At 43.4% G+C, this 24,075-nt stretch overlaps 2 protein-coding genes and 1 long non-coding RNA gene across 6 annotated transcripts; 2 read left to right on the top strand and 1 right to left on the bottom strand.

The window, feature by feature from the left end:
- Nucleotides 1-583: 583 nt before the first annotated feature.
- Nucleotides 584-4,990, top strand: LOC309366418 (calcium homeostasis modulator protein 6-like). The gene is made up of 2 exons (XM_081904965.1): nt 584-1,261; nt 3,936-4,990. The coding sequence occupies exons 1-2, from the start codon at nt 725-727 to the stop codon at nt 4,356-4,358; spliced, it is 960 nt and encodes a 319-aa protein (XP_081761091.1). The 5' UTR covers nt 584-724; the 3' UTR covers nt 4,359-4,990.
- A 1,550-nt stretch (nt 4,991-6,540) lies between these two features.
- TRAPPC3L (trafficking protein particle complex subunit 3L) lies at nt 6,541-22,435 on the bottom strand. Of its 3 annotated transcripts, none has more exons than XM_081904968.1 (6): nt 22,243-22,435; nt 13,473-13,520; nt 12,917-13,014; nt 10,695-10,794; nt 8,552-8,731; nt 6,541-7,231 (listed from the first exon to the last, which is right to left on the bottom strand). In XM_081904968.1, exons 2-6 carry the CDS (start codon nt 13,473-13,475, stop codon nt 7,112-7,114), a joined length of 501 nt encoding a protein of 166 aa, XP_081761094.1. In that variant the 5' UTR covers nt 13,476-13,520; nt 22,243-22,435; the 3' UTR covers nt 6,541-7,111. The 3 variants fall into 3 exon arrangements, with proteins under 3 accessions (XP_081761094.1, XP_081761092.1, XP_081761093.1); XM_081904966.1 differs by lacking the exon at nt 22,243-22,435 and adding an exon at nt 18,073-18,913; XM_081904967.1 differs by lacking the exons at nt 13,473-13,520; nt 22,243-22,435 and adding an exon at nt 18,073-18,901.
- Nucleotides 7,106-11,455, top strand: LOC309366420. 2 transcript variants are annotated; one of them, XR_014166702.1, is made up of 3 exons: nt 7,106-7,241; nt 9,079-9,143; nt 10,721-11,455. It is a non-coding gene; the product is annotated as an uncharacterized lncRNA (long non-coding RNA). The 2 variants fall into 2 exon arrangements; XR_014166703.1 differs by lacking the exon at nt 9,079-9,143 and having other exon boundaries at nt 7,151-7,241.
- Nucleotides 22,436-24,075: the final 1,640 nt, after the last annotated feature.

The raw sequence follows: 24,075 nt of genomic DNA, 5'->3' as shown, positions 1-24,075 counted from the left end.
CCCATCGGGACTGCTAAGGTGGAAAGCAGGGAACCCAAAAGTATTCGGAGCCAGAGCCAATGATAAGCATAACCAAATAATTCTAGTTTTGGACCTGTCCTCTACCTCCCGGCTCAGTTGTACAAGGGCAATTCAGAGACTAAGGATGCTGCAGCTGTGAAGCAATGCCACTCTCTGGCTGGCTGTAAGGAAGAAAGGAGAAGTGAGGGCAGGCTGAGGCTGGTAGGGCATGGACCAGCCTCTCCTTGTACTTCCATTAAATTCACAAAACAGTCTGGCTCAGTCCCTGTCTCCCAACATAACATTGTTATGAAGATAACATAAAAAGAAGAATTGTGTATCCTGCCCCTAACCCTTTTTGGCTTGCTTAGAAATTAATAATTACCACTTATGGTTCTAATAAAATAAAATAACAGCTCAGACCATTTAAATGCAGCAAGATTTGCAGGAGGATTTCGTCTTCTGTTTTTATTTCAGTGAGTGAGTTGTTGGCGATTCAATTTTGATGAAGAAGAAACCCAAAAAGAAATGGTCTATAAACATGTTTTCCAGTAAAGTCTCCAAATTCTCTTTATCTATCTCGCACCAAAAGTGAAACCGTTTGTGACTGCAAATAGTTTCAAACTGCAGATTTCCTCTTTCAAGTTAGAGCCTTGCTTCCTGTGTAGGAAGAAAGTGTATCAGAGGACAGACATAGAGCACCAAAGTAGTCCCAGGGAGCAGGATGGACAAGTTTCGTGCGGTGTTTGATTTCTGCCTTAATCACCAGAAGGCACTGGGCTATGGGGCTGTCTCTTTGTTGACGGTTGGCAGCGAGCGCATCTTTTCTGCTGTGGTGTTCAAATGCCCTTGCAACTCCTGGAATATGCTCTATGGCCTGGTCTTCCTCTTGGTGCCAGCCCTTATTCTGTTTCTGCTTGGCTTCTTGCTCAGTAGCCAGTCTTGGAAGATACTCACCGGAAGCTGCGCCCCCAACAGGCTGTGCAGGTGCCCTCACGGGACCCGATTCCGGCACTACTTGAAAGTGCTGGGGCTGGTGATTGTCAGAGCATCTGTTGCTCCCTTGACATGGATTGCTGTGGCCTTACTGGGAAGCCGCTTCTACGAGTGTGCCGCTTCTGGGAGCTCTTCAGTGCAGGCGTATATGTGCAAAGGCAAAGGGGGTGAGTGTGTTGAGAAAATGCCTCAGGTTCCTTGTCAGAGTGGCACTGCTACCTTGGAGATGCAGGATATACTCATGAGCCTTCAAGCACAGTCTCAGGTTGGTATAACCTCTTCCAGATGGTACTACTAAATTGTGACTTGTAAATTGCATGGGTGGGGGGGGCATCTCAACTTGGGACTAGAGGCACTGAAAGGCTGCCTGCTCATGTATAAACTGGGATTATTTGGGGAAAATCTACTCATGACACTGTACCCTGCAGCGTATCAAGTGGTAGTGACCCGAAAATGTGCATTTTCTGGAATGCCCTTCCTTCTGCTGTTTATGTTTCCCTTCTTTTTCTGTTTATGCTTTCCCCTTAGTAACTAACTCTAAACTCCTCTTTTTACAACATAGCTAATATTCAGACGCAACTTGAAAGTGTTAGAAGCATCATGTGATCATGTATGTAGTTCAGCTTAGCAGACTTCAACAGGGCCTTATAAGTGACATTATGTGGATGGCAGTATAAAATCCCAGCCTTTAAACAAAGGCACTTGGAAGGATAAGGTTTGGGCTGATGAGCCATCTGTTCATACATGTCAGGGGCTCAGGAGCAGAGGCACAGGGGAAAGAGGGAATGGAGAGCGAAGGGGAAGAATCTGAGGGAAGCGTAGAGGAGTACGACAGTGACCCGAGAGATTCCATGAGCTTCTCCAGCGAATCAGAAGATTCCCAGAAGGGGGCACCTATGGCCAGGGCAAGGGGAGTGCCAGGGGGTACGCACCAGAAACAAGAGGCCAGCAGGGACTCCCAAAGCAGCAGCTGGAGATCAGGACCAGCTTCCCCACCAGAGCGTAGTGGGGGGGGGAAGGGTCCCATGGATCAGGGCCAGCGTCTCCCCCAGCAGGGAGAGAAGATGAGTCAGAGCTGGCCACGCCTCCATCGCAGAGTGAGGGAACGGAGGGGAAGGCAGTTTCAGCTAGCCTCCCCGAAGGGGAAAGCAGTGATAGGAGCAGTGTAACGGTTAGGAGGAAGGTTGCCGGCTGGGCGCGCGCGCCAAGTTCAAATGTGCAGGCGCGCGGCACAGCAGGAAACACGGATTGGGAACCAGGTCCTAAAGCCCGCCGGAGGCAGGGGGAAGACTCAGGAGAATCAGCGTCAGAAGAGTGTAGAAGGAGCGAGACCCCAGCGTACAGGCGGACCCAGAGGAGGAAAGAGCAAAGGAAGAGGTGGAGCAAGGCTAGAGTCTTAAACTGGTGTCTGGGGGGAGGAGATTCAGATGGAGCTTCAGCGGTCTAGAGTTTGAGACGTAGAGCTGCGTGCCGCGGCTTTGAAATCGAAACTGAACTTCAATAAAGACTTTTGTAAATAGTAACGCACTGGCGTTGGTCCTTTGTGAGCTGGGACCTCGGGCAGCTCTGACAATACATGATTCTAAATTCAGGTCTGATGCAGTCAAAATAAATAAAAAAATTGTCCAGTACCACCTTAGAGACCAACTAAGTTTGTTCTGGGTATAAGCTTTCGTGTGCATACACACTTCTTCAGATACACACCTGTTCATACATGAGAAAGGCGACGGTGTAGCTTTACATTGTGGGAAATGTTTGTTATCACGAGGAGATAGAGCAAACCTTGGGATAAGGCCTAAAAGGCCTTGACCTAGCATTGTTTTATAACTATAACCTGTGCTTGTATCACATACCTTCCAAGAGCCCCAGAAAAAATGGGACACTGACTTTTCTCGAGAGATCTCAGCAGCCAGTTTGGGTGCTACGACCTTGCATACTCATGCCCTGAAAAAAAGCAATTTTTTGGTGCTGCGATTATGTGTAGCACCCAAAAACACATATTTTAGGGTGTTGTGTGAGATCTTACACCCCCAAAAAGTACTTTTCAGGGCAAGAGTGAGGCATGGGTCATGTGACTGGGAGATGTGCATCCAGGTTTGTATCGGAAAACTTTGGAATGTGTGGGATCAGATAATAAGAATCTATATAGACAGCAGTTATATGAACCTGCACATTTAGCATTTATTTTGCAGGAATTAATGAAATGTATACAACTGGTAAAAAAGATGCAATTGAAGCAGGGGTCATTTGCCTAACAGAGATAAACCACAGTAACCACTTGGCTATCTCTGAAGAATTCCTCTGGCATGGTAAAACATAAATAATTTCAGGGCCATGAGAATATGCCCAAATGAAACATGATAAGCTTGTGTCAGAAAAATAGAGTGCTATATAAGATCCCAGTAAGGATCTTGTTGTCAGCATGGGGTCTGCACCATTTGCCTGTAAGGAGTTTGAAACCACTGCTGCCTGGAAGAGAGGGGATTCTGGCAGACTACAAAGGGGTCGTAAGAATATATCTGCTCTATTCGCCTTGTTCTTTACTCATATCATCCTATGTATAAAACTGTTAAAAAGCAACCCAAGCGTCTTTTATTGCCTATCTGAATAATAAAAAAAGCTTGGGGGTTTGGCCAAACACAAAGCTCTGTAGTAGAGCATGTCCAGAAGGTCCCAGCTCCAATCACTGATATTTCCAAGGTAAAGCAGCCAGAGATTAGAAAGAGCTCAGCTTGGATCCTGGATTGCTACTGCTGATCAAAACAATAGACAGTAATGGGCTAGGTAGACAAATCGTCTGAGCTAGTAGGTTCCTGGTATTTTGGGGGAGAAATAGTTATTACAGACATGACACAACCCCAAGTTAATACTAGGCAAGAGTTCTATGGGGCTCACTGATGCAAACCTTGTTCTTATCTCTCTTGTGCTTCTTTGCCAAGGTGCTGGGGTGGAGTTTGATCGCCAGTGTCTTCATATTGGCCCTAGTTTCTACATGCATCTCCCGTTGCTGTTCTCCAGTCAGTATTCTCCAGCTTGCCTTCTGGAAAGTGTACCTGGAGCAAGAGCAGCAGCTTTTTGAGCAAAAGGCCAAGGATCACGCAGCGAAGCTGGCAGAGAGGAATGTCAAGTGCTTCTTTGATTCCACAGAACTGGACGAGTTTCCAACTCCAAGTGCCAAAGAGTGGCACGGCATTTCTTCCTTGTTCACCTTTAACCCTAAAAAAGATTACTACAGCATGATGCACAAATATAACAGCAGCAAAACCAACACTGGCAGTCTTAGGTCTGTGGAGGGGGATACAGTTCCTTGTTGCCTGGGGTTTGTGGATGGAGCTGGTGGTATTGACACACAAGGGTTATAGTGAAATAATTGCGCAGCCCATCAGGCTCTGTTACAAGAAGATGTCTAACTGAACATGCTTGTTATTTCCTCTTTCCTCTTTTCCCCCTCTTTCTCTTGTTTTTTGGTGTTGGGTTGTGCTTTATATGTATGGTGTGTATACAGCCTGACCATAATTAACCTCTGACTCCTACTAAGACATACGGTGGTACCTCTGGTTACATACTTAATTCGTTCCGGAGGTCTGTTCTTAACCTAAAACTGTTCTTAACCTGAAGCACCACTTTAGCTAATGGGGCCTCCTGCTGCCGCCGCGCCGCCGGAGCACGATTTCTGTTCTCATCCTGAAGCAAAGTTCTTAACCCGAGGTAATATTCCTGGGTTAGCGGAGTCTGTAACCTGAAGTGTATGTAACCCGAGGTACCACTGTACCTGCTTATCTAGGCTTTGGCTGGCCACTAATTCCCAGCCTGGAATAATATATTGCAGACTACCATGGGTGGAAGACAGATAGACAGATAGATGATAGATAGATATAGAGATATGAGGTTTATTTTACTGAAGCTGCTTGTATCTTGTCAATCCCTCTTATATTACTCAGATGAAATGTGGCACAAAGTATTTTAAAAATAAAAGATTCAGGAGTCCCTCCCCCATGATGCTTTGGATTACTGGATTTGGAAGGAACCAAATGCCCAAACTGCACATGAGAGGGAGAACATAGGTGGAAGTCTTATGCCATGTTTCTGATCTTCCAAACAATTCAGGCCAGTGGACACATTTGAAATACTGAGAAAGCATCGTGGCACCAGTCACAAAATGTCTGTCATAGGGACGTGACATAACACAAAATGGTTTACCACATTCAAAAGAGCAGGAAAAGAGACATGACCACAAAATGGTATTAGCATGCCACTCGCCAGCTGGAAAAAGACACTTACATTTGCCACACTTATTCACACAGAAAAGCTCTTTGCAGCTCTAATCTGTTCAGGGGAGATGGGAAGATGGGTTCCAATTTTGGCATCCAACGAAATTTTATTTTTATGGTATTTATAAACATATTTCTTTCCTGCAATATAAAGCATCAGGGCAGTTTACAGTTTTAACACGTAAAACAAATAGGCATGTTTAAGGCACATTCAATGTAAGAGACGCTGAGCCAGGAATTAAGCAGGAAGAGATACGTTTCTCTTGCATTGTGGATTTTATGAGAGGATATTTACTGGTATTTCTGGGCATCATGTTCACTGGCACATGTGGGCACCATGTTGGAGACCTCTGGTTCAGAGAATGAGGCACCCCTTGGCCCATTTCTTCCCAAATCCTATAAGCATTTCCTTCCTTCCTCACTCATAAGGTTCTTTAAGTTATCTGTTTCCTCCTAGAAAAAGCTGAAGTCCGAAGTCAGTTGCTTCTTCAGTGGGAGAAGGAACATGCTTGTTGTTGGTAGTCGGGTCCTGGGCAAGTCTGCAGGGTTGCTTTCTTGCTTGATGATTTCCAAGTGACCCTGAACAGCATGCTCATGCCTCCCCCTAATCTTAAAACCAGTGGCATTTGGGTTTCATCTGTTCAGGCATGATTGGTTGTTGACATCCTGAGAAAGCAGTGACCTATAATAATACTCTCTGGCATGGAAAAGGAAAAGGAAACCCCCCCAAAGGGGAACATTCAGCAACACTGGAAATCCCCTCCCTTTCAGCAGTTTTTCAGTGGCTGCTATGAAAAGAGCTCACCATTTCTGGAAGCATCGCCTGAACTCTAAATTGGCTTCTTCCATTTCTCTTAAATAACATCATCTGGTTCATTCTGTGATATGAAAGGGGGGAGGGGGGCTAGGGCTGATCACATGACTATTGCCAGGGAGCACCGCTTCTCATTCTCAATTGCCTTCATTCATTCTCAGTGACATTGTCATGTTGCTGCATCTGATTAGTTATGTATTGGCCTATCGTTCCATTCAATATGTGATCCTGAATTTGCTGGGATAAGCCATATGAATATTGCCAGTTAGAAAACAGCTGAGAAATTATAAGAAAGGCAACATCAAAGGCACAGAAGCAGCAGTAGTGAGTATATATGCATATGTATATGTATATTTTTGCTCTGTCAAAAACACTATTGTTGATGAGAAACAGATGACTAAAATACTAAAATAGTAGCACCAGGGAACCAGAAATTCCTAGAAGAAGAAGAGATGGACCAATAATAATAATAATTTATTATTTATACCCGCTGATCTGGCTAGGCTTCCCCAGACACTCTGGGGAAATAGTCAACTCCTTCAGAAGAATAAAAAGAAATCTTGCCCACACTTCTAACAAGTACTACATTGATGAGTCTCTTTAAGCCTGAAATAGCTAGGCTGCTAAGCCTTCTGAAGCAGGGAGTTCCACAGTGAGTGTGCCACCGCTAAGTCAGTTCCTGTGCCTCATAGCCACCCATCTAACTTTACCTGGCTGAAGAATGTAGAGCAGGATGACCTAAGCATGCAGGAGAGGCAGCCATTCCCTCAAGACACCCTGGACTCATCTGCAATTAGGCCAGGAGGGAGAACCATGCACCACTCATGTCCATGTTGGGTTGTGGGTTGGTGCAGAGTTCATGCCCCACATAGCAAACATTTGGGAGTGCTGGGCCTGATCCAGAGGTGGCACCACCCACACCACGGTTCTGTATCGAATGCCTTTTCTGGATCAGGAATAATATCTTTCTAGGCAGGTACAGAGGGTCAAAAATATTAACTGCCCACACATAGTGACTTCAGATATGGCTTCACTTATTTCTTTTGTGTTTCCTGGTTTCAATCTTCTTTAAGAATGCAATTCCAATTTCTGTCACATCATCCCCCTTCAGAGTGTCTTGGATGAAAGTAACTTCAGCAGCCAGATGTATCTGAAAATAAGTAAGTTTGGCTAAGTAAGTGAAAGAAAACTTGTTGTTGTTCCTCATTGCAGGGTTTTAATTTTTTTTTTAAGAGGATGCACTATAATGGATGGGTGGGGCTTATAGAATAAAAACAAGTTTAAAACAACAACAGCCGATTAACAGGGTAATAAAATGTAATGCAGAATGAAATGCTGACAAACCTTGACAAAGGTAAAAAACAAAGAGCGGAGAATAAAACACAACAGCTCAAACTTATTTTAAAGCTACAGCAAGATTGAAAAGGGAAATGAAAAGGTGTTTTCTTTGTGCAAAATACACCTTGAAACACGGGGGCCAGGGGCTGCCAATATGGTGCCTGTGAATGCAGTGATTCACTTGTGGTCTTTGCCTGGTGCCCATGAAGCCTCTGAGCCCCTCACATACGTCCTGCTTAGCCATGAGGTGCTGAAGAGCAGATACGGCCCAAAGTGAAATTCTGCAGAGTGACAGTCTTTCCCCTTTCAGCTCTATGTGCTTTCCAAGGCTCAGGTCAATTCTACTGAAAAGTGACCCCCAAATGTAGATGTGCCCATTCTTTGAGATTGTGACCTTCCCCTGTTCTGTACAGAAGGGCACAGCTAGCCTGCTTTTTTATTTCTTTTTTTAAAAGAAGAATGCATTAACTGACACAGCTGCACACAAGTCCATTAGCACTTATCTAAATAAGCAGACTTTTTTTTTTTTAAGCAGCACAATGTAGCTTCCACAAAACAACTGGTTTGGAAAACACAGCGAACACAGTTCTGTTTTCTCCGGCTTTCGCTTTCAGATTTGTGCAGATCCTGGCAGCTGCGGCTTTCCCTTGGGGCCAGTTTCATTTCCTAATGCCCTACCCAAGGGCAAGACAATTACTGCAATGTAGCTCTGCCCTTCTTGCAAGGGTCAGCCAGGGCTTGCATTGCTGCCATGTGACAGGCTCAGATGCCACTCCTGATGGGTGGATGTTTGTTTGGGTGGGTGTATATTTTAAATGTAACTCACCTGGAGACCTTTTGTGTGGCAAGTAACTAACAGTTTATCCCCCTCTTGCCCCGCTGCTTTCCCCTAGGGAAAGCTGCTCTTTAGTGCTGTTTTGGAGCAAAGGGCAATTTGTGTTTTCTCCAGATTGACATTTGCTCCAATTTAGCACTAAAGAATGGGTTTTCGTGGAAAAGGAACTGGGCAAGGGGAAAACCACTCAGAACCATGCTTTCTGGGCATGGGATAAGCAGAAGTGTGGATGAGCCCTATTAGTTTTAATATTTACAACAGCAGCAGAGGAGGCCAAAGCAGCTGTCGGCTGCTTACCATTTCCAGAGCACCTCTTATGGCCCCACACAAGAGACTGCAATAGCAAAGTGAAGATCTCCCCGCCGGCAGCTCTTCCAAAAAGTCCACCAAGGGGTTCTTGTCCAGAATGAGGGAGAACTGTGTGGAATTACTGCAAGTCACAGTTGGCACAACACCCAGATACATCTTAAAAGCAACCTGGAAATGGAGAGGAGAACATGCATCCCATCAACACTGTCTCCAAGTTTTCAGATGGAAATGGTTACCAAAGGAAAGTTTGTTGGCTTAAGACAGGGATGGGGGACCTGTGGCCTTCCACATGCTGCTAGACTACAATTCCCATCATCCCTGACTATTAGCCAGAAATGATAGGTTTCGTTTCCTGGCTTAAGACAAGCCCAGATGAACATTTGTTTGTAGTCAGCAAGAAATCAGGTTTGAAATCTACTTAAATGTAGAAGAGTTTTCACAAATTTCAAATGCAAAAATTGATCTCCTGCATTTGATGGATATATGATCACTACAATTGATTTCCCTTTTTGCAGTCACTTGATTACATGGCCCCTTTCCTTCTCCTCCAAACCTACATCAGTTTTATATCAGTTAACAGGTATGTAAAAATGGTTGCATGCATGCTCAGTTTCACACTGGGCATCTTATGACTTTATACGGGCTTATCACCTCATTTTCATAACCATAATAAGATGGGAAAGATTGTGCCCATTGTAGGCCTGGATTGCATTCCAATCTGCAGTAGGGGTACTAAATGAATATAGAGCGCCACTATCATTCTTTAAGAACGAGGGAGGTATTCATGTTGAGTTTCAGCACCTCTTTTTCTAGAAAAATAGCACTACCTACTAATAAGGAGGTTTAAGCTGGATGCTCAAGTTTGGACTGCATGGCTGAACCAAGTTATCATTGTGTTTCTATAGAAATAATTTAGGAACAGACGCCATTTTGGAACCAAGGTTATACTGCTTGGCTTTTCTTGCTGCTGTATGGATAATCACACAAATATGACCTTTGAAGAGTTTGTAAGCAAACCATTTTTAACTTACCAAATGTGTAATCTCTTTCTATGCTAAGGGAAGTGGAGAATTTTGGAAGCAACTTAGAAGGGGATATTTTAAAGGTCTAACAGCCTATATTTCCATGCTTTACTTTGGCTGCATGTTTTAAATTTTTGCTGGGGCTCTCTCACCAAATAGAACTTGCCCCAAACCTGAATCTAGGCATCCAGGGAATTCTTTTTTTATTATTAAACCGTATCTATTTATCTTTTTAATCAAACCAAACCAACACACTGGTGATTGGGTACCTTTCAGTTTGATTGCAAAATGGGACTACTAGAAATAAAGCAGCTGAGCCTGGCACCCCCTCCCCCCACTTCAAGAAAAACCAGAAACAGGCCTGAGACCTTTAACTAAAACTATAAATATGGATAGCATGTTACTATGGGAGTAGAGTACTTGTGAAATTTCCACCACTGAATAAAAAAACCCAAGCAACAGTTTACTTATACTTTATTAAAATAAGTAAATGAAAGCATTAAAGCACCGCAGGAACAAGTTGGCTTTGTGCACTTTTCTATCCACATCTATGTAACATTATTTGCTTTTTATTAGTTCCCTTGCTTGCCCCTTTGAAGCAACAAATTGATTCTGATTGTGCCACTGCTGCAATGCCATTTTCAGAAATTTAAGCAAAGAGCCCTTCATTAGACCTTTGCTGCTCCTTTCTCTGCTGCGCTATCTTCTTCAAAATACCACCCAGTTTCATTAAATGTTTCCATCTAACTCCGTGTTGTAATTTTACAAGGGAAACATGAGCTATTTTCTTTCCTCAAAACCCATGACAGCTAATAGGATTTTATTATAGGCATTATTATAGTAAAAATACCCCAGCATGGTACCTCCATTTACATAAGGCACTAATACTGCAAATCAAACCCTCTTTTGCACCGGGTTACGGGTGTGTGTGTGTGTGTGTGTGTGTGGTGGATGGATTGGGTGGATGTGTGCTTCTGTCCTGCCCAGCCAGCCAATGCCTGGAAACTGGATCCCTCCCTCCAAAATTGAGATCATTCTTGTGATCATCCTTGCTAAGAAAGGGACACTTGGACATAGCCTTGCCTCGTCGAGGCAGCACCTGTGCATACCTGTGCAATTATGTCTGTCGTTTCAGAATAACTCCGGCACTTCTTCACAGAGGAGCGAGCCAAGAAGTCTTCAACTAACCTGATGCCAATGTTATACCCCCTGAAGAAAGAGAGAACAAAAAGTCAGTCGTGCACATTTGATTCAAAGAACTTACAGAGGCATTTTTGGTCAATTTCCTGATCTCTAGCCAACCAACTCTCTGAATCACTCAGATGCTCCCAACCCAATGGTATAGCCCTGCTGACAAGGTCCCTCCCATGTGTCTCTAAGCAGAAAAACCATGTGACTGATTGGGTTGCTGGAAAGGCGGCCCTAGTAAGAAAGCTCTTGTTACTTCTGTTGTTATTTAGGCCTATCCAGTACAGCCACTACAGAAAAAATGAGTGGAGTTAGGACTGCTTCAAGAACAACATTAGCCACCATAATCATACACTGGTTCTGAGCACGGTTGGAGCTGTTTCCCTGAAGGCCAGAGAAACAACAGGGAGTGCTTTCTACTTTGAATCCATTTTTGCTTGTTAGTTTAACACAGGCTTCCTCAAACTCGGCCCTCCAGATGTTTTTGGCCTACAACTCCCATGATCCCTAGCTAGCAGGATCAGTGGTCAGGGATGATGGGAACTGTAGTCTCAAAACATCTGGCGGGCTGAGTTTGAGGAAGCCTGGTTTAACATTTGTTTTGTGACCTTCATAGAGAGAGAGCAAGCAAGCAAGCAAGCAACAATGAATATTTTTCTATAATAAATATCTGTTTTTACTTTATTATTTTGCACTTATTTTTTTAAAAAAATAGGAAATTGGGAAGAGAAATAGTGTGTGGCTTGTATATATTTTGCAGTAAGCTTGGTAATAACCATTTTCCTGTGTTCACTCAGAAAAAGCTGCAGCAGCTGCTGGGTGGGACAAAGTCAATCAAGTCCATTGAAGTACAGAGAATAATTGGTGGGTTGCTTTTTTAGAGAGGAGACAATGGCGCTCTGCACACGTGTAAAGGCACACTTCCCCGAATAAGTGCTGTGTAAGTCTTACTGTGGCGAAAACAGAAAGGTTAAAAAACGCAGCCCTACCAAATAAAACTGTTACCAGCTGCTGCCGCCAAGGAATTCCCAAGTATAAGGAACTTGGATGAATCAACATATTGCTTTTGCCAGCCTGAAAGGCTTTAAAATTTAAAATGGAAGAGATAGTATTTAATGGAACTTTTTAACAGATCCATTTGAAGTTTAAATGAATTCGGGGGAAAGTTCCATTAAACTCTCTCTCTCTTAATCTTAGTTACAATTCACAATCAGCTTTACCGGAAAACCAACTGCAGTTAATGGGAAAGCATTTAAGTAATATAGGATGAGAGCATATGACACAAAGCCAAAACAGACTATAATAGCCAAGTAAATTGATATAACACAAACATTTCTTGTAGGCGGAAGTTCAAAGTCATGCAATATTTGTTTATTTCCAGGGATGCTAAATGCCCATTTCAGCATTGCAATACAGCCTTCTCCCACTGCCAAAATGAGACTGATGAAGGCTGATGAGCTCAGTGGTCACTGCATGCTGACTGACTGCTGGGGGGCTGGGGAAGGACTCCAAAACTGGGTGGGAACTGGGAGATGGATGAAATGGAATATACTCAAAGAAGACATGTCTGGATCAGCAAAGTCCCACTTGTAGCTGCAGAACCTGCTGTTAGGTTACCAGACATCCCCGTTTCCCGGGGACAGTCCCTGGATTTGCAAATCAATCCCCTGACAAAATCCTATCATTCCTATTGAAGTTGAAAAGTGTCCCCGGATTCATTGAAAAAAATCTGGTAAGCTTAACCTGCTGTCAAAAAGGACATTGAGGGGATCCTCATCCCCATCAGTTGAAAGCTCCCTGAGAAAATACTGGCTTCATCTTGAGAGCCAACCTTCCCATGGAAGTTTAGAGGACAATGCCAGTCAATGGCATCTATCCCATACATTACAGTGCCATTTCCCATCACTTATCTTGCCAGACCTTGAGGGGCTAGAAAAGCGATTTGATAATTGTCCTAGAAAGGGATGGAATAACAAACCAAATCTTGTGTGGATAAACAGCCCCTCCAGAAGTTCCACCAATCTCCTGGATTTAATCCCCCCCCCCCCCGACAGATCCCGATATGAGGAAAGCAATGTTAAATGGATATCACTGCCTGCTAAGCTGATATGCAACCGTGTTTGAACCTGTCCTGGCTACTTACATGCTGTCCAAATATTTGTTCACATCTTCATCCTTTTCGTAATCCTTACACAGCTGAGCCACCAAAGCGCCGTAAGTGAGTACAAAAAGCTCTCTGCTCTGCCAATTAAGGGAGATACAAAGCAATGGTCATGGCTTATTAAACATACTGAATTAGGAGGAAACAAATTATCCTACCCCACCCCTAAGCTTTTCTGTAAATATCCTGTCTAACGAAAAGGCAATGAACTCAGCATGTGCTGCATAATTACATAATTGCCTGCACTGTCCAAAAACTAGTAACTCAGTGCCATATTGACCATGCCCAGGGTCAGCCCATCCACAAGGCAGGGTGAGGCAACTGCCTCAGGCGGCTGGATCCACTGGGGCAGTAGATCCCAATGTCTATCCTTCTTCCCCCTTTGTTCCTGATGTAGATCTTCTCTGACCCCTTCTTCTGACCTCAGGTGCCAAAATGCCTTGGGCTGGCCCTGACCATACCCAATACGAACTCTCAAAAAATCCCAGTTTCCCAGGGAGATATATTATAGGGTAGATGCAGAAGTCTTTCAGCATACCATATGATGTGCTGATGCAGAGGATGAAACGGTGGGTAAATGCCAGTCCTAGAACACAAAGAGAAGCATATAAAAGAGAGGGGGGAGGAGAACAATAAAGTCACACATTCCTGTAAATTGCTTTGTTTGAAAGATAGAAAGCGAGGAGGGGGGAAATGTGATGGAATGAAATGCAAAAGCTGTTTAGAACTACAAAGGAAATAATTTACACTGAATCAGGTGAGTAATAACAAGCGCACAAATGGTTTCTTTTGCAATGTCTCCAGAAGCACACCTTTCCACTCCCCCAATGAACAAGCAACTGCATTTCAAAACTCCACCATGTTGTGAAATTTCTATGAAACCAGAAGAGAGCAGGAATCGCTGTGTGCTCACAAAGTCTCTAGAGGGCACATCACAGCCTTAAAGTACACTTCAGGACCACAAAAACTCACACAGCACAGCTCTGGAAATTTCTGCCAGTGACTTGCATGTTTGTTCCAAAGCAAGTTCAGTGGGGCCTCCATCCAAGTCTGTGTGCCTAAGATGGTAGCCTTAGTGAAAACTAGCCAAGCACTCACAAAGGGCTCCTACACTTGTGCCCTTGAAATGCAAGGGAGTTGCACAGCTTGAATACTCAGTGGACCCCCCTAGCCTTTACTATGTTGCAAGACCTCACGGAGAAGCTCTTTGTGCAGATAGCATTGTGGGGGCATCTCAAGCTCCAACAAAAAGCTAATCGGGGTGCCTGTAAGCCCATTTCAGCCAAGGCAGGTCTTTACCTGCCCCACTCCTCACTGGTGAGTCAAACTAGGAGGACTGGTGGGTCAGAATATGCTTGCAGGCTGGAGATTCCTCATCCCTGCCTATAGCCACAGCATTCAGCCTTTCTACCTTGAAGGACCCCTTTCGACCTTGACGTGTCTGTCAAGGGAGCCCCACCATCGTGTAGAGGAGGCTAAGCCATCTCATATCCTTTATCTTGGGAGGCCCACTGGGCTTCGCATCGACTCTGCAGGAACTGAGGACAAATCCCAACACAGTGCCTTGCAAGTGATGTGCAAAGAACTGAGTCCTGATTTTCATTGCAATCGCAGTAGAATGGCCTCCCCAGGGTTGCAGTGCTAATAAAATAAAATAGCCCCTTGCCTTGTCCCATACCTGCAATTAGGTAAAGGAAAAGGTAAAGAAAATATGGCATATTACAAGTGACACAGTTAAGTGTCACCTGTAAGATAAAGGTAAAGGGACCGCTGACCATTAGGTCCAGTCTTGACCAACTCTGGGGTTGCGGCGCTCATCTTGCTTTATTGGCCGAGGGAGCTGGCATACAGCTTCCGGGTCATGTGGCGAACCAGAGCAGCACACGGAAATGCCGTTTACCTTCCCGCCAGAGCAGTACCTATTTATCTACTTGTACTTTGACATGTTTTCGAACTGCTAGGTTGGCAGGAGCAGGGACCGAACAATGGGAGCTCACCCCGTCGCGGGGATTCGAACCCCAACCTTCTGATTGGCAAGTCCTAGGCTCTGTGGTTTAACCCACAGCGCCACCCAAGTGTCACCTGTAGTTACACCCAAATGCTCCTGGCAGGCTCCTGGCAAACACAAATAGCCACTGAAACTATCACTGTACAGCACAATCCTATGCACATCTACTCACAAGCAAGTCCCATCAAGTCTTGGTCCTGTATACCTGAAAGAGTATCTCCACCCCCATCGTTCAGTTAAAAAAAGAAAGAAGTTCCTGAGGTCCAGTGCCTAAGGCCTTCTGGCAGTTCCCTCCCTGAGAGAAGTGAGGTTAGAGGAAACAAGGCATAGGGCCTTCTCGATAGTGACGCCCGCCCTGTGGAATGCCCTCCCATCAGATGTCAATGAAATAAACATCTATTTGACTTTCAGAAGACATCCAAAGCCAGCTCTGTACAGAGTTTTTAATGTTTGAGGGTCTTCATGTTTTAATATTTTGTTGGAAGCTGCCGAGAGTATCTGGGGAAACCCAGCCAGATGGGCGGGGTATACATAATAAATTATTATAGGATTATTATTATTATTCCAAGTTAAGCGGCCTAGACAGAGCCCGTGGATATTCTGAAATTTACACAGAGGTGACTCAAACAAGCACAGGGGGAAATTATGTCTGGCAAACTTCTATCTTACACTCCTTACACTCCTAGACTCCACAATGCAACTGCATATGAACTTCTTTCTTTTTTTAAGGAATAAAAGCAGCTTGGAATTGTATACAAGTCAAATGTTTGGAATCAATTCTTTTGATTCCTTAGTGTCAAGTAAGACTTGCTCAACTGTATGTTAATTGCATATTAGCCTCTGGGGGACTATAATCCAGTAAGAGTATTCAGTGTTTGGGGAAAGAAATTGATTCAAGTGATCAGAAATTCATTTCTGGAACAATAAAACTGGTGGCGCTATTAACTGTTGTGCCATCTAGTGGCCAAAAAGGGAAATCTTTAATAGATGATCAGAATTAGGAGAGCGAGAAAGGAAGGGTGCTTGTATGTGGTGGTGGTGAATGGACAAAAATTGCAGTATCATTTGAAGAAAAAATATTCCTGACTCATTCATATATAGACACAGAACAGGTTTGAAGTCTAGTCTTTTTGATGTCACTTTGAGAAGCATAGAATATCTTACAAAGCCAACTCATTTCCTTTAAGAAATCAATTTATCTTAAAGGTAAAGGTAAAGGGACCCCTGACCGTTAGTTCAGTGAATTATAAACTTTTAAGGAGCTTACAAACAGGTGCCACCATGGGGGGGAAAAGTAGAAAGGCAGAATGTGTAACTTGATTTTCTATTTCTGTCTGGCTGCAACACTCTAATCACACACACACACACACACACACACACACACACACACACAGAGAGAGAGAGAGAGAGAGAGAGAGAGAGAGAGAGAGAGAGAATGGATTGTGTCTGTAAGGTTTGAGTTCAAATTCCTACTTAGCCATGAATTAACCAACTGAAGTTGAATCCTTAATTTCCAAATATATTCCCCAGGAGCAGGACTGGCCCAATACATTTTAGCGCCTGAGGCAAACCACACAATTGCACCCTGCCCCCCACCAGGGAAGAAGAGATGAATGAAGATCTAAGTTAGGAACAAGGGTGGGGGGGGGAGAGATAAAGTTCTACATTAAGATCTGCTTAAGATCTGGGTGGGCCAGCCCTGCTGTAAAATTCTGTACAATTCTGTCCCACCCTCAGGGACTTCACTTTCCTCTCTTGCACCTTTGTAATGGCTAAATAAATTATTGCATGTTGTTGCACCGATTTCCCCCTCCCCTGGCTTTGTAGGTATGTAGGTTGCTCAAGGAGAGGGATTAAGAGTTCTGTAGGATGATATATTACAGGGTTTCTCAACCCCAAAGGCCTGAAAACCACTACTTTAGAGGAACGGTGGGGTGCTTATGTGATACTGCTGATATGTGGAGTGAAAGGTAACATCCCTTCCTCCATTTCCTAAAGATGTGGTGTACCAGCAGCACCAGACAACACCTTATGGAAAAAGTTAGATTTCCCAGAGTTATCTGGGAAGAGAGATTGGCTGTTGAAACTGTTCTGAGAATTGTAGCTCAGCGAATAAGGGGGTCTCCTAAGAACTCTCAGCACCCTTAACAAACTACAATGCTCAGGATTCTTTGGGGGAAGGCTATGGCTGCTTAAAGTGGCAAGATACTGTTTCAAATGCACAGTGCAGAAGGTGCCAAAGGTTTCACGGGTCTTCCAAAAAATGTGATCTTGTTGGAAATCATCACAATAACTACAACAAGCACTGAAAATTGCTCTCAGGCCCCAAATAAGAACATGGGTCAGGCCAAACATCATTCTGTTTCCTATAGCGGCCAATCCGATGCCTATAGGAAGCCCACAAAAAAAAGCATTTCCAGTAGCCACAGATAGACCTACCCTCCACAAATTTATCTAATCCTCTTTTAAAGCCATCCAAATTGGTGCCCATCACCGACAGCCATGAATGGAGTGAAGTAGTTCCTTCTTTTTAAAGCATCTTTGTTTTAGAAGAAATAATAAATATAATCATCTTATGAACAGAAAAACTTAAATAATTCAACCACGAGAATGTTAAACTGTTCAGTCACAGATATACCACCAACACCTTACACAATGATAAGAACTCCATGACTTGACATTAAAAGAGGCTAACACCAATCTTGTGACAGCAAATCTCTATACACTGTGCAAATAAGTATTTCCATTTGTCCTGAATATCCCACCATTTACCTTCATTGAATAATCTGGATTCTAGTATCATGAATGAGGGAGAAAAAGCCTTTACTCGCTTTTCCCCTAAAGCAAACTAGCAAGGGTCGAACAGTGTAACCTCTCCTCCCAGGGGAGCTGTTCCAGTTCTTTGATGGTTCTGGCTGCCCTTTTCTGAATCTTTACAACTAAAATGCTCCCTCCTGGGTTCTCATTTCAAAACAAAAGATGAAAATGCAATCTATATCCCTAAACATGTTGAAATTCTTAGCTACATGTCCTGGCTTGCAAAACATGTTCTTATTAAACAGAGAAGCACATTTATTTTAAGAGGAAAGTTTTATATTTGGTAGCATTTACCTGTCCAAATAAGACTTACTATTTTGGAGTTCTCTGGTCTTCTGTTTCCTGGCCGTGACATTTTTCCTGGGCAGTAGTAGAGAGTATGCGATTCCCTGTTTATATCCTTTCTTCTTCAAAAAGCATTTTCCTTTTCCATTACTGGATTCCTTTCTTTATCCTGGCTATTAAAACAACAACAACCCTTTACTACTCTCTGAAAGTAAAAGAGCTCTGGGTGCCACATTTCTTCTTCTGCTCCTCCTCTTATGTGATTCAAATCTTCCAAGAGAAATCTGGCAAGAAATCAAGCCTGCTTCAGAGAACAACCTGACTCAGATCAGGAACTGATCCATTAAAGCAGAGAGATTGCAAATCACATGCATAATAGCTGATCTCACTGCATGACAAGCAAGACCAGAACATTCAGAAGTCTAAATATGCCAGAAATATATAAAGCTGGTTATTTGGCATAGCCATAGTCTGTTCATGAATATCCACCTCTCACACATCATAATCACACACCTACACTCACTCATTTTATCTCAAAAGCATTCAAATGGGAATTCACTCATACAAACACATGCCAGCTGACATCTGTGAAGAACACCAGTGGACACATCCATTCATCACACACACTCCATTCATTCACATCCATGTCCTGGCTTCAGTCCACAAATATCCACTGGCTTCTGTTGTCTGGCTTCCGAAAATGAACTCCAACCATAAGCATCAGCCTGCTTTAGCCTTGCTGTGTTCTCCGGCTTCTGAGTACAGGCTCCACCAGCTTCTACCTAACATCATCTACCAGATTTTCTTAGGTCCACCACTAGACCTAGGTCAGCTTTCAACCATGGACATCAGCAACGATGTGTTATCAGTTTTCAAGCCACAATCCCACTCAGCAAGTGAGCTTGCCTTGTTATCACTCCATAGCATCTTGCTGCCAGATGACCCCCTACCTGTATTATTCAGCGGTTCACCTCCTCCAAGTGGAAGAAACTGGGGCAATGCTGAATGGCATGACCCCCTGGATTTTATTATAATTTATTGAATTTATATATCGCCCTATACCCAGAGGTCTCAGGGCGGTTCACAGAAAAGATTTGCTGGTTAATAGGGCCTTTCCCTTGGTCCTCATTTATATCCCTTCAGCTGCCAACAGCTTCTACAGCATCACAAGTAGTCCGCAGTAATCCTAAGCACATTTGCCAAGTAGAATGTTTCTAGGTAAACAGTCATAAAATCGCACAGCATAACAATTTTGTATCTGTGTTTTATATGCCTGTTGTCTTTGTCCATGGAGTTTTCTTGGCAGGGATACTGGAGTGGCTTGCCGGTTCCTCCTCCAGAGCTGGACCAGAAAGAAGGCAGATCGCCGAAGAATTGATGCTTTTGAATTATGGTGCTGGAGGAGACTCTTGAGAGTCCCATGGACTGCAAGAAGATCAAACCTCTCCATTCTTAAGGAAATCAGCCCTGAGTGCTCACTGGAAGGACAGGTCCTGAAGCTGAGGCTCCAATACTTTGGCCACCTCATGAGAAGAGAAGACTCCCTGGAAAAGACCCTGATGTTGGGAAAGATGGAGGGCACAAGGAGAAGGGGACGACAGAGGACGAGATGGTTGGATAGTGTCTTCGAGGCTACAAACATGAGTTTGACCAAACTGCGGGAGGCAGTGGAAGACAGAAGTGCCTGGCGTGCTCTGGTCCATGGGGTCACGAAGAGTCGGACACAACTAAACGACTAAACAACATCTGTGTTTTGCAACACAGGCTAGCATGTGCACTTGATTTTTAAAAATAATTATGTCCCAGTTTCTATCCAATATTACAATTTTTATGCATGCAGATAAATGATCGGTAAGTAAATGCAAGATGATTGATTTCCAATGCGTATGCTGAATCAGTGATCAATTCCCACTGAGTTCAATGGGTTTTAGGCTATGCTCCTATGTGTTTACTTGGAACAAAATCCTTCAAACAAAGTGAAACTTACCTCTGAGTTAATACAAATAGGATCGAGCAGCAGGTTTATAATACAGAGGGGGAGGGGTTGCTACATCTGAAAGGACAAAAGGCTGCAATCCTATGCATACTTTCTTGGGAGCAAACAAACATGAAACCAAGCAAGATCTACTTCTTGAATAACATGAATACATGAGGAAGTAAAAACATTACTGCTCCATCTTCCCCCTTGCCCCCCCCAATACATGGCCTCTTTGATGCTGGATGCAATTTATCTGCTTATTGATGATCACATGGTCTTAGCAACTGGCAGTGCACCACCACTGCCACACAGACTTTCATTATTGGCTGTCCAATTTTCCTATATCTCAACTGTATTGATGTTCCACTGTCATCTTGATCTCCATTTCTTCACTAATGCGTTTTCTAAGTTAAAAATTAAAGCATGGAAAGGCTTTGCTCATTCCAAAGCTCACTTAAGGAGAAAAAACAAACAATCCTTGCTTCAGACAAAATCAATGGAGGAGCATAATATGACTGAGGCTTAAAGAAAAACAATTAAATAATGCATACGGTGGTATGATGGGATAGAGACGCTAAAATCTCAGAAACAAGTTCTACCGAGGGCAAATCTTCTCCAAAATCTTCCTCTTCCTGCCAAATCTCTTATTATGGAAGTACGTGGAAAATTCCACAGCATGGAACTAGAAATTCCAATGCCCAAATAGGGATTCTGTAACATGAGAGGAAACGAACAGGGCTCCTCCAAAAGATACTGATTACTGGCTGGGACATAAGGATACCTCTTCAAGGTATCCTGGACCCAAGTTGTCCAGAGCTTTGTATATCAATACAAGAACTCTGAAATGCTGAAGCAGCATATGGGAATCCAGCACAGATGTTTCATCAGGTGTCAAATGCTTTTGGCCACTTGTCCCCATCAACAGTCTAGCTGCTTCATTCTGCTCCAGCTGGAGCTTCTGTACCAAGTCCAAGGGTAGCCTCACAGAGCTAGTTCACAATACAGTCGCCAGACCATTGACTGGGGCTGGTCAGTGGGAACACAACTCAGCTGTGCTGGCACCTGCTCCATTTCCAAGAACAATTCAAAGTGATGAGGTTTAACTTAATCTTTGGAATATCTCCTACAGGTCCCCAGTTATCTGAGACAAGGCTGGTGGTGACCAAATGGAGAACGCTCCCTCTGTGGAATTCCTTCCTCAAAGAGGCCTGCCTGGCACCAGGTTTATCTCTCTCTCTCTTTTTTTTGGAGTGCTTTATTATGTGTTTCATAAGCTATTCCACAGGATCTGCTGAAGGACAGTACAGAAATGCTTCAAATGAATGTATATTTATAAAGTATCTTGGCTGGGTGTGAACACCACAAAAAGAATGATAGGATGAAGAAAGATAATTGTAGTTGAGTCAATTAGTTACGCACAGCTGGAGATTTCACAAATGCATCTCATGTCCCTTTTGCCTTTGTTAAATGTTTTGTTATAGCTCCATCAGATCTTTTCCATATGCTCTAATCACAATTTGGCCGTTCTGAGTTTAATGGAATATCCCATCCTGAGCAAATGTTCATAGAATTACAGCCTTAGGCTTTTTGAATGAAATGTGGAGTGTAATAAATTATCTTGGAAAACTCATCTGCTTTCAGAATTGGCAAAAGACAAGACACTTGGGTGCCTAAGGAAGAAAATCTGAATAGTTCTCATAGCAAAAACATAATAAATGGATCAACTATTTGCTGCTCTTTGGTGTAATATGAACACTGAGGCAAGTGTTTGAAAATGTTAATGGCTATATAATGAGAACTTCATTTTAAATTTGGTTCTCTGTCAATTCCATTGGGTGATGGTTGTTCAAAGTTTTGGGGGATCAGCTATTCCGTATGCACTCTGGCTTCCATCACGGTGTTCCATTGCGCCAGAAGCAGCTTAGTCATGCTGGGCACATGACCCGGAAAGCTGTCTGTGCTCCCTCAGCCATTGTTGCCTTTGACTGGACTTACCATCCAGGGGTCCTTTACCTTTTTTATTTTTTACCTATGCAGTTTCAAACAAAGTGCTTCATGAAAGATATTAAATTTTAAGATTACAACAGTTTTTTTTAGTTGGAGTCATCCTTTCAATACAAACCCTTTATTTTATAGTAAATCTTAAAACGCCTTTGTTAGATGCTACAGATAGATCACCCCTTGTCCTGCCAATGTAACAGGAAATGAACAGACTACTACCAAAGATTCTGGGAAATTCAATTCTTCATGTTGTTTAAAAATATAACTTTTCCTGGAAAAGGCTGACTTCTTTTCACTATTTGTCTCTGCGCTCTGTTGCTACCAGTTGAACCGTCATCTTCTGTGTGCAGATCTTCATTGTGGGATTTGGCATATCTGTTTTAGGATATGCAGTCTGGGATATATATATATATATATATATATATGCTTTCGTAGATTTTCACGGGTACAGGAATGCAGGTTTTGGTGTCCTCGGGTGTCTTCCCGTGTAAAAGTTGGGGTGTCTAGGCGACGTTTCGACGAGGTCTCACTCGTCATCTTCAGGCTGGTGCTTTCGGCTTCTTGTTACTGGAACAGAGCAGGATCTCAGTGTTTGAGTTCCTATAAATACTGTTGAGGGGGTGTGGTGTATAGCCTCCAATGTTCTGGGCAGAGAGGAAGTTCCCAGGCTAGTGTGCCTTTTCTTCTTTTGTTCCTTAATTACTTGAGGGATATCTTGAGTGATTTCTTGAGTGATATCCTGAGTACCACTTAGGTGGGTCATTAGGTGTGGATTAGTTGCTAAAGTCTTTGTGTCTTGACCTCTTGAACTTTGTGAAGAGTTTTTCTGAGAAGATGGCTGTACTGCACTTAGTTGTGCTCTGGCTTGGCTTCGTGTATAGGGGCGAGCTGTGGTTTTGTGGCCTGTGTCAGCCAGATCTGTGTAGGGATTGCAGGGGGGTGCAGCATCCGGAGGTGCCACCATGGTTTGGCTAATGGATGGTGTCTGTAATTTATCTGTGGAGAGGGTCTGGGTTTGGGTCTGGTGTGGTTGATTGGTGATAGCGTTCTGTGTGCCTCTGGATCTGGTGTCAGTTTTTGTGGGGAGGGCTAATTTCCAGATGTCTGGCAAGCGGGATGTGTCGTCACGCTTGTTCATGTTGTGAGGGTGTTTCTCTATCTCGATGGCTTCCATGATTATTCTCTTGTGGTGATGTTCCATGTTAAAGAGCAATTTGGAATCTGCAAAATTAATTTCGTGTCCTGTTTCTTTCATGTGTTGGAAAAGAGAGGAAGTTTTTTCTTCTTTTTTGACGGCATTCTTGTGTTCTGCGATACGTGCATTTATTCGTCTGTTTGTTTGTCCAATGTACGTGGCTGGGCAGACTTTGCAGGGTATTTCATAGACCCCTTGGTTTTCCAACTGGATTTTATCCTTGGGGTTTCTGAGGATATTGGCTATTTTTTGGTTGGTGCAAAAGGCTGTTTTGATATTGTGTTTATGGAGGATTTTGCTAATTTTATCTGTAGTGCCCTTGATATAAGGAAGGAGGGCCATGCCATTGTTTTCTTCTGTGTCTTGGTTTTTGGGGGGTGTTTCTTTTTGGATTAGTTTCGTAACCCTGTTTTGCTGGTATCCATTGGCAATTAACACATTTGAGAGATTCTGTAACTCAGTTGTCAAGTGGTCTTTGTCAGCCAGGCGTTTGGTTCTGGAGATGAGAGTCTTGGCTACGGAGTTTATTTGTGCAGGGTGGTGGTGTGATTGTGCATGTAAGTAGCGGTTGGTGTGTGTTTTTTTCCGGTAGATAGTGTGTCCTAGGGAGCCATCAGGTTTTTTGTAGATTAGGACGTCAAGGAAGGGAAGTTGGTTGTTGGCTTCTATTTCCATAGTGAATTGTATTTTGGGGTGTAGGCTGTTGAGATGTGTGAGGAAGCTATCCAGTTTTTCCTTCCCGTGTGGCCAAATTACAAAGGTGTCGTCAACATATCTGAGCCAAAGTTTGGGTTTGTGTTCTGACTTGTCTAAAGCATTGGTTTCAAAGTGTTCCATGTACAGGTTTGCGATGACCG

Source organism: Podarcis melisellensis, assembly GCF_964234715.1.
Source record: "Podarcis melisellensis genome assembly, chromosome: 3".
Taxonomy (NCBI): domain Eukaryota; kingdom Metazoa; phylum Chordata; class Lepidosauria; order Squamata; family Lacertidae; genus Podarcis; species Podarcis melisellensis.
Note: the sequence above shows the minus strand (reverse complement) of the source record. Positions and strands in the feature narration are given on the sequence as shown.

What these genes read in the sequence shown, in the direction of transcription:
- LOC309366418 (XM_081904965.1), top strand. Translation starts at nt 725, where the DNA reads ATGGACAAGTTTCGTGCGGTGTTTGATTTCTGCCTTAATCACCAGAAG. An exon ending in GCCTTCAAGCACAGTCTCAG is followed by an intron (nt 1,262 to 3,935) that starts GTTGGTATAACC and finishes TTCTTTGCCAAG; the next exon opens with GTGCTGGGGTGGAGTTTGAT.
- TRAPPC3L (XM_081904966.1), bottom strand. Translation starts at nt 18,114, where the DNA reads ATGTCACGGCCAGGAAACAGAAGACCAGAGAACTCCAAAATA. An exon ending in CGACAGACATAATTGCACAG is followed by an intron (nt 8,732 to 10,694) that starts GTATGCACAGGT and finishes CTCCATTTCCAG; the next exon opens with GTTGCTTTTAAGATGTATCT. An exon ending in TAAGAGGTGCTCTGGAAATG is followed by an intron (nt 7,232 to 8,551) that starts GTAAGCAGCCGA and finishes ACTTATTTTCAG; the next exon opens with ATACATCTGGCTGCTGAAGT.